Source organism: Protopterus annectens, chromosome 2.part0 (assembly GCF_019279795.1).
Source record: "Protopterus annectens isolate FY-2018-M chromosome 2.part0, PAN1.0, whole genome shotgun sequence".
NCBI classification, from domain to species: Eukaryota; Metazoa; Chordata; order Ceratodontiformes; family Protopteridae; genus Protopterus; species Protopterus annectens.
In genome coordinates, this window is record NC_056728.1 from 21,427,925 (window position 1) to 21,444,204 (window position 16,280).

At 42.8% G+C, this 16,280-nt stretch overlaps 1 protein-coding gene across 1 annotated transcript in view; it reads right to left on the minus strand.

The window, feature by feature from the left end:
* The window catches only part of TRAK2 (trafficking kinesin protein 2), a gene marked incomplete in the record, with an annotated part of 1,082,163 nt that overhangs the window by 14,971 nt on the left and 1,050,912 nt on the right, over positions 1 to 16,280 (minus strand). The window contains 1 exon segment of the mRNA XM_044060504.1: positions 11,092 to 11,191. Within this exon segment, the coding sequence (XP_043916439.1) occupies positions 11,092 to 11,191 (100 nt within the window).

Below are 16,280 nucleotides of genomic sequence, written 5' to 3' on the forward strand. Positions count from 1 at the left end.
CAAAGAGGGTACGAATGGGTTCCCCTTGCTTGTTGATGTACCACATGACAGTAGTGTTGTCTGTTTGAATCAACACCTGTCCTGGGTGAAGTAAATCCCTGAAAGCCATCAATGCAAATTGAACTGCTAACATCTCCTTCAAGTTGATATGCAAATGTTGAAGTCTGACAGGCCACATGTCTTGCACCCATTTTCCATTGAGGTGTGCTCCCCAAGCCTTGTCCGAGGCATCTGTCGTTAGTATCTGACTCGCCTCTGGTCGGGTCACAGAGAGTCCCTTGTTTAGGTGACATTCCTGAGCCCACCACAAAAATTCTTTCTGAATGCAAGGTATTATCGAATGACAGTGTCTAGATCTTGGCAGTGTTGTGTCCATACATTTTGAGATACCATTGAAGCTTCCTCATATGCAGTTTGGCATTGGGAAGCACCAGAATACAAGATGCCATGAACCCCAAGGCTTGAAGGACTGTCCTTGCAGTCAGCCTGGACTGTAGAGACATTTGATGGAAATAAAGAGAAAGGCTTCTTTGTTTGTCCGGGGTCAAAAGGCCATCTGGGAAGCTGTATTCAGTCTCACACCCAGAAAGCACATGTCCTGAGAGGGTACTAGACTGGACTTTGTTTCGTTCACAGAATACCCTAGGCATCTTAACACTACCATCACATACTGAAGATGATGAAGAAGTTCGTCTTTGTGTTGTGCAATAATCAGGCAATCGTCCAAATAAGGATAAATCTGTATTCCTCTTAACCTGAAAAAGGCAATCACTGGAGCCAGAACCTTTGTGAACACTCTGGGCGCAGTAGATAAGCCAAAGGGCAATGCAGAGAACTGATAATGTAAATTTCCAGCCCGAAAACGCAGGTACCTCCTGCAACTGGGCCTGATAGGAACATGAAGATAAGCCTCTTTGAGATCCAGAGTTACCATCCAGTGATCTTTTCCCAACAGAGGTAAAAGCTGTTGTAACGTCAGCATTTTGAACTTTGGAATGTCCAGATAAGTGTTGAGGATAGATAAATCCAAAATTGGTCTCCACGTGTTCCCATTCTTTGGTACTAGAAACAGGCGAGAATAAAATCCTATTTGAAGAAGCAAAGAAATCTGCTTGCGAGCCTCTATCCTTTGCCGAGGAGGAACGTCTGGCATGCCTTTGAAAGGAGGCAACGTATGGAAATAAAACTTGTAGCCTCGGTTTATAATGTCCAATACCCATTTGTCCTGGGTGACTAAAAGCCAGTTTTGCTTGAAGAGTGCTAACTTTCCTCCCAAAGGAGCTGCCAGGCAAGAAGAATCTGGCAGCTGAAAATGCAGGTCATTGGGCCTGTTTACGAAAGGACTGGCCCCTGCCCTCACCTGCAGATTGTGCAGGCGAACTCCAAGTTCTAGGCCTGAATGTACTGTGAGCTCTGCCCCTGCCACGCCTAGATCTACCCCTAGATTGAGAATCAGAAGAAGGGTAGGTCCACCCCTTAGTAGGCCAATTCCTACTAAACTTTGGAGGTTGTACCTGCAAAAAATCTTTAACAGTCTGCATAGACTTAGCCTTGTCTTCCATTTTCTTCAAAACCGACTCCACAGGAGGACCAAACAAAACTTCAGACTGTAAAGGGGCATCCAGAATTCTAGTTTTAACATGCTCGGACAAATTCTGATCCTTAAGCCAGGCGTGCCTACGAAGAACTGAACCAGTGGCAGCCACCCTAGAAGAGGCCTGTACAGCATCAAAACCACATTGCAAAGAATGCTTACCCACCTGTTCAGAGACATGTACTAAATCCTGCAATTCTTTACACTCTATACCCTCTGCCAAAGCATCCACTTTAGATTTTAGCTGAGAAAGGAGGAAATTCTGATACTTCAACATATGAAACTGGCAATTTAAAGCCCTCATTGCTAAAGTAGAAGCGGTATACACCTTCTTACCCCATCTATCCAAAGCTCTAGCTTCCTTATCTAGAGGAACCGGATTCTTTACAACAGAGGCTCTAACACCCTTAGGCCCCTGACTAATAGTTTCTGGGTCCGCCCTAGGACTCTTATACAGATATTTATGAGCCTCAGGCACCCTGTAATATCTGTCCGGTTTAACTGGCGGAGGAGGCAAAGAATCTGGATTAAGGGAAGCCTCCGAGAAAACATCTTGAACAACATCCAAAACAGGAGGTATAGCCAAGGGTCTATGCTGTGGTAACAGCAAGAATTCCCTAAGCCTCTTCCGTGAATCAGAGAAATCCTGTCCTTCCCACTTAAAATGCTCCCTCATGGAATGCAGAGTTTCTGAAAATGAAAAATCCTCTGGAGGAGAAGGAGAAGGAGTGGAATCCTCTGCATCAGAATCCGAATAAGGATGAAAATCTAGAATATCTTCAGCAGAAGACTCTGAGTCATCTGAGGCCTGATCCAAACTTTCCAACTCTGGCTCCACCCTAGGCCTCTTATCAGGAGGGGGCATAGAACCTCTAATTAAAGTAATCAAATCTTCTGCCATTTTAAGCATGTGCTTTTTAGGCACAGACCCTCAAGTACCTGAAGGGACACCAGAGGAAGGCAAAACAGACCTGCCCTTAGAAGAAGCCTTAGAAATAGAAGCAGAAGGCCTAACCACCTTAGGCATAGAAGGGAGAACAGTAACTTGAGAGGCCCCTTCAGCCTGACCTGATTCCTGGGAGGCCACATCCTGCAAAATCAAAGTTTCCCCCTGAGACTCAACAGAAACTTCAGCCGGATCCACCTGCTCTACTGTAGCTTCTGCAGGACCGGCGTCCGAAACGGACAAATCAACCTGTCTAGGTTTCAAGGATTTGTCTTTGCGCTTCGTGGAAGCGGCGTCGGAGGATCCGACGGCATATTATAATTACACCGCCTACCAAAGACTAACCTAGCACAATCTAACCTCCTTTTTATAGTGCGCTTATTAAACCTAGCACAAAACCGACACCCGACTACGTCGTGGTCCGTCCCAAACAAGGAATGCAAAGAGAGTGATAATCCCTATGCGGTATCTGTTTCCCACAAGAAATACAATTATTCACTTTTTCTGACATCCGGTAATTAACGGAGGCAAGAAAAAACAAAAATATTCCCCAACGGGGTACTTAGCCCAACTTGGTTTCGGTCTGAAACTCGGAATTCGAAAATTTCAGAACGCCGAACTGCACTTGCAACGCTGCTTCTGCATCGGACCATGCGGCAAAAAAGACTGAGGATATGACGTCGGTCATGCGCTTTTATACCCTGACGCTCTGATGTCAGATCTGAGCGCCCATGACCGACGTCAGCCTAATACTTTGGTATTCGGGCCAACCGAGGACAGCGGACTACCCATAAGTAAGGACTGCAGCAATGTGAGATGAAGAACATCTAAGGGAACTAAAAACATTTTGACTGCTTGAATCTTGCTATCTATAGTCATAAAACACAGCTTCTAATTTTTCAGTTTTTGTATCATCTTTTTAGTCTTTTCTCACATATCCTTTGCTGCTATAACAGAATCCGTTTTAATCCATACTCCTAACAACTTCATTTTATCACGTCTCCATAAGTATGGCTATTGCTGAACCAATCTGTGTGGTAGTAGATAGTTTACAGCTATTTGCTTTGTTTTATCTTCATTAATTTTATATCCCAAAAAGGCTTGAAAAGTACAGTTGTGTACAGTTAACATAAATGTAGATGTTTGAGTGTATTCACTGTTGCAGTCATCACCTGTTGTGGTAGCCCTCGGCCGGCCCGAATACCAGAGTCAATGTTTTTGTATGCCGGCTACTATCGCCTGTAGTCTGACATCAGGTTGTCAGTACTATAAAGCAAGGCACCCGACGTCATTATATCAGTTTTTCTTGCCCTAACCTGTCAGAAGCACAAGGAAAAAGAGAGATGTGGTCCTGGTGACTAAGAGCCTCCTTGGGAAGCATGTGTCCACCTAGGGGAAGATGTGAAAAGGGGGATGGAGGGAGGGAAACCAAGACTGCAACAGTGAATACACTCGAACATCTACATTTATGGTAAGTGTACACAACTGTACTATGTTCATGTTTCACTGTTGCTGTCATCACCTGTGGGAGGACTCCCAAAGCTGAGGTACAGGGTGGAAGGACAGGTAGAGTCCTAGGTGTGGGTCACGAGGCCCTGCAGAATTGCAGAGGCAAACCCTGCCCTAGACTTAGAAAAGAGAGGTAGGTGGTAATGCTTTGTAAAGGAATGGATAGAGGTCCAGGTGGCCGCTTCCAATATGTCCCTGGTAGGTACTCCTCTGAGGAAGGCAGTGGAAGTGGAGGTTGCCCTAGTAGAGTGGGTACGGATCAACTTAGGGATGGGTTTCCCATGTAGTCTGTAGCAAAAATGGATACAGTGTGAAATCCATTTGGAAATGGTTTGTTTGGAGATGGGCTTCCCCTCTGCCCCTGGGGCAAATCTTACAAGAAGCTGGTCAGTTTTTCTGAATGGTTTAGTGTGGTCCAGATAGTATCTGAGTTGTCTGTGCACGTCTAGTGAGTGTAGAATTCTTTCCCCCTTGTTTTGAGGGTTGGGAAAGAAGGTGGGAAGGCGTATGGCCTGGTTATGGGTCATATCAGATACCACCTTGGGCATAAAGGAGGGATTAGTCTTTAGGGGGACTCTGTCTGCATGGAAATTTATGAAGGGCTCGGCAGCCATGAGAGCTTGAAGTTCTGAGACCCTTCTGGCTGAGGTGATAGCTAGTAGGAAGGCAGTCTTCCAGGGGAGGTATTTCAATTCTGTTGAAGCGGCAGGTTTGAAAGGAGGTAAGGTTAGTTTCTCTAACATGTAATTCAGGTCACAGGGAGGAGTAGGAGGTCTTCTGGGAGGCCTGATATTAGAAGCCCCTCTGAGGAATTGCTTAATCAAAGGGTGAGAGAAAAGGGGTGGGCAGAGATGGCAGAGGCATGGATTTTAATGGAGGAGAAGGAGAGACCACTATTGAGCAACTCTGCTGAATAATCCAGGATGAGAGGAATAGAAGGTTGGGATGTACTGCCCCTTTTTGATTGTTTCCAGGAGCAGAATCTTTTCCATTTTCTTGCATAAGATTTTCTTGTGCTGGGCCTTCTGGCCTCTGAGATTATGTATTGGACAGGTTTGCTTAACAGTGACTTCTTGTTGGTTTTTAGTGTATGAGCCATGCTGAAAGTTTGAGAGTCTGCAGGTCTGGGTGCAGTACCTTCCCCCTCTCCTGGGTTAGGAGGTCTGACCTTAGGGGAAGCAGCTTTGGGGGCTGTAAGGTCAGACTGCATAGTAAGGGGTACCAATGCTGTCTGGGCCAATCTGGAGCGATGAGGATGGCCTTTGGTCTCTCCTCTCTTATTTTGATAAGAACCTTGGGAATAAGGGGCAGAGAAGGGTATGCATACACGAAGAGGAAGCTCCAGGGGAAGGTCAAGGCATCCACCTTCCATGCCCAGAGGTGATACTCCCTGGTACAAAACTTGTGCAGCTGGTGGCTAAAGTACGAGGCAAAGAGGTCCATCTACGGGGTCTCCCACTCCTGGGTGATTTGCAGAAATATTTCTCTGTGGAGCTGCCATTCATGGGGGTCCAGTAAGTTTCTGCTTAGGTGATCTGCCAGTGTGCTGTTTATCCCTGGTAAGTATTGGGCAATCAGGTGTAGCCCCTATGGTGGTGGCTGTAAGCCACAGAGTCATGGCTAACCTGCACAGGGGGTAAGATTGAGTGCCCCCCTGCTTGTTTATTTACCACAATACTGTGGTGTCTGTTTTTATAAGGAGGATCTCTGGCCTGAGATGGAGTTGTAAGGAAGTCAGAGCGTTTTGCACTGCCATCATTTCTTTCTGGTTGATGTGCAAGTGAAGTTGCTGGGCATTCCAAAGGCCTTGGGTACACCTGCCTGCTAGGTGAACACCCTAAGCTATGTCTGAGGCGTTGGTGGTGGTAGTCTGGTCGGAAGGGCGGAGGATGAAGGGAAGACCCTTGTTCATGGCACAGGCCTCTGCCCACCAGAGAAATTCGTCCCTTATGCAAGGAATCAGTAGGAGAGTGGTCTCTAGGGACTGAGAGTGCTGACACCAAAGGTTATTAAGTACCACTGAAGCTTTCTCATGTAAAGCCTGGCAAGAGGGATCAGAAGGATGCAAGATGCCATGTATCCCAGGGCTTGCAGGAATTTCCTCGCAGTGAGGTGACTTCTGAAAGCCAGTTGGGTGAAGAAGAGAGGCAGGAAGCTCTGCCTAGCACAGCTCCCAGGAAAACAATTTTCCTGGTGGGGTTTTGCTTTGATTTTTTTCTCGCTGATGGTGAACCCTAGGGAAATTAAGAGTTTTTTGACAAAGAGAAGATCCTGCAGCAACTTTTCTTTGCTGTTCCCCTGAATGAAGCAGTTGTCCAGGTAAGGTTAAATCTGTATATTTCTCTGTCTGCAGAATGCTATAGCTGGGGCCAAGCCTTTGGTGAATACTCTGGGAGCAGTAGATAAGCCAAAGGGCAGTGCAGAGAACTGAAAGTGCTGACAGCCTGCTCTGAAGTGCAGAAATGTTCTGCACGATACCCAGATGGGGATGTGGAGGTAGGCATCTTTTAGGTCTAGTGTCACCAGCCAGGAGTTGCTGCAAGGTTAGCATTTTGAATCTGGGGACCACCAAGGACGTGTTCAGTTTGGATAGACCCAGGATGGGGTGCCAAGTGCCCTCTTTTCTGGGAACGAGGAATAGTCTGGAGTAAAAATCTTTTCCTGTTTGATCTGGAGGGACGGGTTCTACTGCCCTCTGGTATATTAGTGTTTTTACCTGTTTTAATGCTTCTGTCCACTGGTTTGGGGAGAGGTCTGGGTACCCTCTTGGAATAGGGAGTTTGCTGAAGGAGAATATTTATCCCTGAGAAATGATTTTTAATACCCATTGGTCCTTGGTTATAGAGACCCAATTGTCCTTGAAGAGGGTGAGCCTTCCCCCTAGTTTTAGGTGAGTGGAAGGAGGGCAGAGGGGGAGGGAGGGTCACTGCGAGTGTTTGACATAAAAGGTTGGCTTAGAACTCCCAGCCTTAGAGACGGAAGTGGTCCGTTGTTTGCTTCTCTGCTGGCCCTGGGATAGGGGCCTGGAGTGTCTGTCCATGCGGGGCTTACCTTGGCCCTGTCTGCTTGGTGCAGCTAAGGCCCAGTACTTAGAGGAAAGGTTCCTGCTGAATCTGGGAGGTTGAACTTGAAAGAAATCTTTTACAGTTTGCATAGATTCTGCTTTGTCTACCATCTTTTTAAGCACCTCTTCTGCTTTTTTACCAAACAAGCGCTCCTTGTCTAGGGGTGCATCAATAAGTTTAGACTTGACACGATCAGGGAGAGGTTGTTCCTTCAGCCAAGCATGTCTCCTAATGACAGGTTCTGTCACTGCTGCCCTGCTAGAAGCTTCTAGGGCATCATATCCACACTGTAAAGAGTGTTTGGCCACTTGACAAGCTGAGTGCAGTAAATCTGCTACCTCTTTTGAATTGGCGCAGTCAGGAAGGGTAGCCATCTTCTGTTTTAATAGATCCAAAGTGTGTTGCTGATATTTTAACATATGGAACTGACAACCAAGTGCTCCGACAGCTTAGGTTGCAGAGGTGTATACTTTTTTACCCCATCTGTCCAGAGCTCTGAAGTCCTTGTCAGAAGGAAGAGGATTCTTGGCAGAACTAGTTTTAGCTCCTTTAGGTCCCTGTGTAATGACCTCCGGGTCTGCAGCAGGATTTCTGTACAGGTATTTGTGAGAATTGGTACTCTGTAGTACATGTCAGGTTAACAGAGCAGGAGGGAGGGAGTCAAGGGCTAAGCTGGATTCATGAAAAACATCATCCACCACTTCAAAAATGGGGGTGGGGGGGGGTGGCCAGGGGTCTGTGCTGGGGCAAGTCCAGAAACTCTCCAAGTCTTTTCTTAGACTGTGGGAAGTCCTGAGATTCCCACTGGAAATGTTCCCTGAGGGAGTGAAGGGTTTCCCCAAAGGAAAGGTCCTCAGGAGGGGATGCATAAGGGATGGATTCCTCTGCATCTGAATCCTCATAAGCAGTTAATGGATGTTGTTCCTGTTCAAAAACTGAATAATCAGACTCCTCAGAATCCTGTTCTGTCATATTTTCTGGCGAAGGGTGCCTTTTCCTTTCAGAAGAAGTGGCCTGACTACCCTGGATAAGGGAGATGAGATCCTCCGACATTTTAAGCATTTGTGCTTGAGGTGGTGGTGGAGTAGCAAGATGATGGCCAGAAGCAGATTTCCTAGGAGTGGCCTCACTTCTAGGCCTGAGAGAATCTGTCAGTCTGGGAGAAACAGTAGTCAGATGCAAAGATGTTGTTTTTTTTTCTAGAATCGGTAGTGCGAAAGACCTCCTCGGAAGCTGGTGTCTGCGTCGCAGCTCTGGACCCAACCGAGGCAGAGCCAAAGGCTTGGAAGACGAAGAAGATTTCTGCGGGATACCGGACTCTGAAAGGGTCTCTGTAGAGGCCTGCATAGATATCAAATTGGGCATCAGGGGCTGTGAAAGCGCCTCACTGAATTCCAGAGAACTGACGACCTGCTCAGCGGTAGCATCGTCGGAAGAGTTGGCCTTGTGTGGTCTGTCTCTATCCCTATCTCTACGTTTTTTCGGAATGTCCACAGATTGTTGGCTGACGGACACCATATCGGAATGTGAAGACGGAACACGAAAATAACTGTCTACAAAAAGAGCTCTATGGTGAAAGGTTCTCGCATTAAAGAGGGCAAAGAACCGGCAATGGGGGATGTTGTGGTCTGGGCCTAAACAAGTGACGCAGTAAGAATGGATGTCTTGGTGTGGGATCTGCTTTCCACAGGCGAGACAATTGTTAACTTTTTCAGACATCTATTAGTGCAAGAAAAAAAGGATCTCCAACGGAGTATTTAGCTTTAGACATTTTCAGCTGAAATGCAACTTCTGGTAGCGACTGACCGGCACTCGTGCGAACTGCTTCTTTTACGGGCTCCACAGCAAGAAAGACTGATGGAATGACGTCGGTTGCCTTACTTTATAGCACTGACGACCTGACATCAGACTACAGGTGACGGCAGCTGACGCAAAAAAAAAACTGGACTCTGGTATTCAAGCCGGCTGAGGGCTACCACAGCAGGGATAACCCACTGGTGATGACTGCGACAGTGAAACACAAAGAACATCAACTGGAACGGAGATCATTAGAAAAGGGTAGGAGCAAATTGCATAGGAAAGAATGGGAAGTGTGTGATCAATAGAGAGGAGGAACATGGTTTAAAAGAACACAGGATTTGAATGAGTTATGTAATGGTTGACTGACAATGACTGGATATGTTAAAAGTGATGTATAATGTTTGCAGCTACAGTTGTGTCTGCATGGTTTGTAATGTATAATGTCTGCAACCGAGATTGTGTCGCTATGGTTTATTTTCATTTATATAAATGTAAGATTGCCTATGTCATATATGATAATTTAATAAAGATGTTTCTTGTTTAAAAAAAAAAATCCTAAAAAATTGAAGACGACACCTCTTAGAAAGGTTTTAAGCTTTTAAGGACACCATTGAAAAAGAAAGAAGTTCTTGATGAAAATTTGAAACAGCTGCTAAATGTAACTTGATTGTAAAACAACTTGAACCTTGATCAAAATAGGTGCCAAAAACTGCAGAGGTGTCATGCCTGGTACTGTAGAAAGACTTAAATCCCTGGCTATTGGCCCATAAAAATATTTTGCTCATTTACTCCTTTTGCCCAAAAAGGTATTTTGCTTGATTTGGTATGTGTAACTGCAAAAAGGGCAGCTTTATAAATATTAGAGACAAAGCATCTTTCTCATCATACTAATATAACAGAGGTTTTTATTGATGTGGTGATTACAGGTCACATGAGGGGTGTTAACAATGCAAATAAATTAAAAAAAGAGTTCTGAAGAAAAACTATTACATACACTTTTTGATGGAAAAATGAAACAAAAATTTCCTTTGAAGTGATTCAGTGAAACAGTATTAGCCAAATGTCCACAATTTGATGTACTATTTTTTTCTCTTTACATCTCTCACACTTCTCTCTAATCTTCTTCCCTCTGCATGCCTCTAACACCTTTTCAAAAGTCTTCTCCCAATGGTATCCTTTCTTGAAACTATTTTCACTTCCCTCTTCTAATGTCCTCATACCTCTCTACACAATGATATGCTGCTATTCCTGTAGCATAAGCCATCTCAGTTATTAAGCTCTGGTAAGCATAATTCCATTTTTACATCCATGTTTTGACATTGTTAACTGCTTCTTGAACAAAATGTTGTAGGATATTCTTGCATCTGTAAACTCGTATATGTGCGTTATATTATATACTCTTATCTGTAAATACATTTTGTTCATTAACCTGGGCTGTGCCTGCAAATGGCCCACTGAAATCAGTGCACCACCCTGATAAACACACACACACACACACACACACACACACACACACATATATATACACACACACACACACACACACACACACACACACACACACACATATATACACACACACACACACACACACACACACACACACACACAATTCCGTAACAAAGCTGTGACTAATGATCATATCTAAATTATGATGAAGTCACTGTTAGCGTTTATAAGACAGTGACTAGTCGCTTGTGTTGTGGTAATAAAGGCTGCCCTGTAGCTTATTCTAAGCCTAACAATCCTGTGTTTGCCAACTCTATTAACTGCAGAAGAGTGTGCCGATTATGGTGACATTAAAGCGTAGGAGTCAGGATGTAGATAAAGCAGCATGTTTTTAGGTGGGAAGTAAGGCAGGATAACAAAAACGATGCAAATGACAAGACAACAGGCAAGTGTAAAATGCACGAAAGTCTACCAGCACTGACACAGCAAGCAATGTAAGGATGCCACACATTTTCACAAAAGATTGGGAGGAGCTATACCCTGATGCACAAAATTCACTACTGTGAAGCTATAAAAATGAGGAGGGGGTATAACATGCTCTAAGTAGATATCACAAAAAGATGCTAAGAAAATAAAACTCTGCCAGGTATAAAAATAAACAATAGTTCAGATAACTAACAATAGAAAATAAAATGAATACAGACCACCTCAGTCAGGTTAATCCCTACCTCGGTGTCACCTGAGTGACATCAGATGGGTGAAGGATTCGGCATGTTGTGAATGTGAACGTAGAGTTAGTGAAAGACAGACACTTTCCAGGGTTACCAGCTAGGGAAAAAAACAAAACAAATATTACAAAAGACTCTTAGAAGAATTTCATATCACTAGAATGACACACTGGACAGCAACTGTAAAATAATGAGATCCCCACTCTCCATATAAATAAGCATTCAGCCTAGTTTTACTAATCACGTGTTAAATACACTGTTTCACTCTCTACCATTACAAATTTTCTATTAGAATAGTTAATGTTTTGTTTTGTACATGGTAAATGGTACACAGTAGAACAAATATGAGCATAAGAATGTCAATATGCCATACAAGTAACATTGGTAAATATATATCCTATACATACAACATAGTTTCTCCAATATTAAGTTCTAAAAAATCAAATCTAGACTTAACAATTGAAACCTTGCAGAATAAAACCTGTATGCAGTGTAGTAAGTTAACAAAGCCACTTTGTTAATATGCTGTGTAATACTTGGGTTTAAATAATCTGAAGAAAGTAACCCTAATATTATCCCAACATTATATGTACAGCTGTGTGACCTGAATGTTAACCCCATGTCATTTAAAGGTATTCATATCACAAAATACAATAAAGTATAGAAATGCCCATCTTTAATTTACAAGCCTTAACATTTTTAGTACTAAATAACTCCAAAGACTGCCCAGTCAGAGCTCCCATGTGATATGCAACCTAATTCTATCAACTTTAACTGACTGTAGTTCTTCCATTCAAGTTGACTACATTTCTGATGCACTCAGATGAACTTTTATTAAGTGAATATTCATGTCCTTATTTATATGTAAACCATATAGTCTCCTTAGCAACATACTTAATATGCTGCTAGTCATTAATCAATAATGTATTAAGATGCTCGTTTCGGTCTTTATTCACCTAACTTTTCAGGTATGTACATGTTTTATTATGACTAAACTTCTGCCTTTGTGTGCCCAACCTGTGGCTGTAGAAGATCCTGGACCAGCCGATCTCCCCAGCAAATAAACAAAATCATGAAGTAAACTTCAGTTGTTAGAAAAATCATTAAAATAAACCAAGCAACACCCAGTTAAACAAATGTTTTATAAAACAGATATGATACCAGGATAAATAGCACACTTGATGCACACACAATTCTTCATATTTTGTACAAATTCATTTCTCTCAGCTAAATTACCACTGTGGAAGCCAAGTGGTACCCAGTACCAAATGAGAAGGTTATTATAAACACTGCCTCAAAATCTGACAGTGAAATAGCACCAGGAGTTAATCCCACCATTGCCAACCAAGGCTGAAGTAAAAGCAAAGTGCAAACAAGTCTGTTTCAATATTTACTTTACAGTGCAACCTGGCTTCAACATCATAAAGGAAATAATGCACTTCTGTCCTGGATATGGGCTTCCAACTTCCACACCTAGACCGGATGCTGTGAACCACACAGCTGTTTTTTTCACTGCTCTCTTCTGATTATGTGAACAAATGTCTTTCCCTGCCCCTCTGTCTATGGTAACTGCCTTTCACACACAGTATTATTTTCATTTACACACACAATTCCCAGGGAAGGCTGGCAAAATTCTCAAAGTTCCCCATATCTTTTTTCCTAAAAAATTAATTTTGTTTCATGTAGCCTAATAAACTCCTGGCTTCACACCTACTTTTCATTTATCTTAGTATTACCACTGGTTTCAAAGCCACATACAAACTGCAGAAGGAAGAATTTAGTACTGATGAATATCAAGGACCGCTAAAAAGAGGGGTTAAAAGAAACAAAGATAGATATACTTGTGACCTTCATGAGTGGTGGATATGCCCAATGAGATAGCAGAAACCGCACCAGCAAGCATATAAAAAGCCAAGCAACAGAACACCACACAACATAGAGAAGGCCTCCAAACAAGCACAGGAAGTAGATCACAACTTATCAGAGCACATCACCCTGTTAACAGCCTTGCAGAGTGAAAACTTGCTTTTAAAAGACAGAGGATAAGAAATACCAAAAGGATAAGGAGTAGCTTTTTGAAAAATGGTGACATCAAGACTAGACCAAGGAGAAGGACTTGCCAACCTACAGGAGTACCAAATACCAGAGCGTACTGAAGGTGTGAACTGTTTGGCTTTCATACAGCAACACTTTACAAAATGGTTAGGCCTACCAGAAGATACACTATAAATCGAAAGGGCACACAGCATGCAGTCAGCTGGAAAAGGACAGATAACCCAAAGTATGTTACTGTCCAAATACCAGAGCGTACTGAAGGTGTGAACTGTTTGGCTTTCATACAGCAACACTTTACAAAATGGTTAGGCCTACCAGAAGATACACTATAAATCGAAAGGGCACACAGCATGCAGTCAGCTGGAAAAGGACAGATAACCCAAAGTATGTTACTGTCCGCCTTGAATAATATGCAGTAAAAAGAGCTGTTAAAAATAGAGCAATCAGGAAGAGTAGAAAAGGTTGGTAATCAGCATGTCTGTTTCCCCATGATTTTCCTGTGTAAACAGGGAGGGCTAAAATTTAAATTAGTGTTCCCAGCATTGTTTTAAATAATGTTGCCCAGATAGGCAAACACATTTTTAGATTCACAACTGGTTTTAAAATTTCTGACAGAATGAGCTATGAGTCGAGAGGGCAAACCAGGAGAACGTAATATCAAGCTTACATACAAATCATGGATTTTGTGGGTGACCAGCACACTTTCAATAACATTATAAGAGTGTCTCTGAATGGGGATAGAGGAAGAGGCAATTAAAGTAACTATGATTAGTCTGGATGTAGAAAATATGTTTTGACAGGGTCGAGCTTATGTACTTGACAGATAATTTTAATACAATTTTGATTAAATCTAAAATTGGTGTTTTTATTATTCACTACTTAAGACAGCTTGTCAGTTCAGTTGAAGACAAATGCGATGTTAACACACACTTTCCAGATCTCAGGTTAGTCTAGCAGAGTCACTCCATCTCACCGCTATTACCTTCTATAACGGGCCCCTGCCATAGATGGTCTCAACTAAGTGGGGGATTAAAAAATTAGAGATATGCAGCAGACAATATCTTCATATATGGATGATGTCTTATTTTTAAGCAAGTCTCAAAGTGATTTTGGAACGTTACTTAAACTTTTACATTCATGCTATATGGTATTGGGATACAAGGGTAATGTCTACAAGATTAAGGCTATTTTAATAAATGACTTTCCCCCTGTGGATTTAAAGTTGAAATGCCTACATCCAGGAAGGATGACTATACATAGGGGGTGCAGATTTACTGGACACCAGAAGTATCAAAGGAGAAAATAGGTGACATTTTTTTTGAAAAAAATAAAGAAGTGGAAGATGGAACAAGTTTCAGATGTAAATGGATCAAAGGATCCAGGTGGTAAATTACTTTATACTTGCGCTCTGTATTGTATTGTTTCCAAGCATTTCCACAGTATCACCCACAAAAGTTCTTGAAAGCAGCTAAAAAGATAGCATCACGTTTCACATGGGACAATGCTGTTGTGGAAGAGATGCACTTTATCTAAAGAACTGGGAGGCCTTGGGTTCCAGATCTGAAAGGATATTTGAGGCAACTCAAACATTTTTTTCTTTATGGCAAATGACTAATTATGTGTTGAAATTAAATTATATTATGCTCAATAAATTCAAGTAGAAAATGCCCCAGAAACACCATGGAACGTCATAAATGGACTAGTTCACCCATCTAAATGCTATAAAATAATACAGACATTTAAACAAGCGTTGGAGAATGGTAATATGAAGTAGTGGCAGAATTATATGATCTCAATAGTTTACTCAAGGAGAGGAAAGAGAAAGGAAGAAGCCTGTAGAACTGGATAAGAAAAAGGACACAGATTTTTGTTGGGAAAAAGGAAGATGGGAAGGAGTGGAGGACCATGAAAGTAGAACAAAGTTTAGAAGAAAGTCTGAAGATCAAGTTTCAGAGGTTAATAACAACGGCAAGGAAGCAGAAAATTTCCCTAGGAGAGAGGAAAGACAATTTAAACTTAGTAGTTCTCTTGGTACAAGTAGAGCAAAGAATAGCCAAAAAAATAGTGGTGGTGCCTTACAGGGGACTAAGACAGATCAACATGATGACCAAAATGCACAGTAAAGAAACATGGGAAAGAGATTTAGGTGATGAATTTCCAAAGGAACAATGCAGACAGGCATGCATGGTGACACTTTATGCAAAGAAAAGCAGAAAATTCTGAATTTTCTCATGAAGATGTCTCCACAAGCACATGTACACACTAGCTAGAACCAAGCACATATTCTCCCAACTTGCTTACCATCAGTTCCCCCTCCCTACAAATCTTGAGTCCATCTGTTCCTTTGGAAGAAAGAATCCCAAGGGTAACAGCCAACTAGAGGAAGCCATCATCCAGGCAAGCAGAAGGGTTGTTTATGCTCTGCCTCACCTTGACACTTCAGCACATCCATGGGGACTTAGGAATGTCCTAGTTCCAGCAGCCTTAGGATCTGGATTGATCTCCTCAGACTGGGGTACTTATACCTAAGGGAGGACTGTTAAGTCTTCTTTGGCTGGAGAACTACCACACACCCCCACCCTCACAGCCTTACATTAATCTCCAAGTTGAGCTTCAGGGGCATTTTTTGTTTGTTTAACCTCGTCCCTACAGTTGACACACATTGCACACCCACATCACTCTGGGGCCCACAATATATCAAGGTTATGCAATACACATCTATGCATACGCAGTTGATGTTATAGTCACTGGTTTGGTGATGCCAACTGCATGTCCATGATCTGGTGCTGTGTACTGGCTGCCTGCATATGCTAAGCATCAGTAAAACACTGATCTGATCACCCCTTCCACTGGGATAGGTAAGAAAGTGTCAGCTATTTACTCCCAACCTCCCCTCCTAGCACCTCCAATACCTGAATGACTACTTAAACTCAGACTGCCTGGATCACACTCAGGGCTTCATGTGCCTATAATTCAGAGCTGGGCTGAACACATCAAGAACCAGAAGTGTTTCTGGCAAACAAGAGTCATGCATTTCCAGGAGGAACTGAGTGAATCTATATGGCTGCCATAAAATTTCCACTAGGTTGGTGACATCTTCCAGTTTTTTGTGTGGAAGCAGAGGCATGTTCACC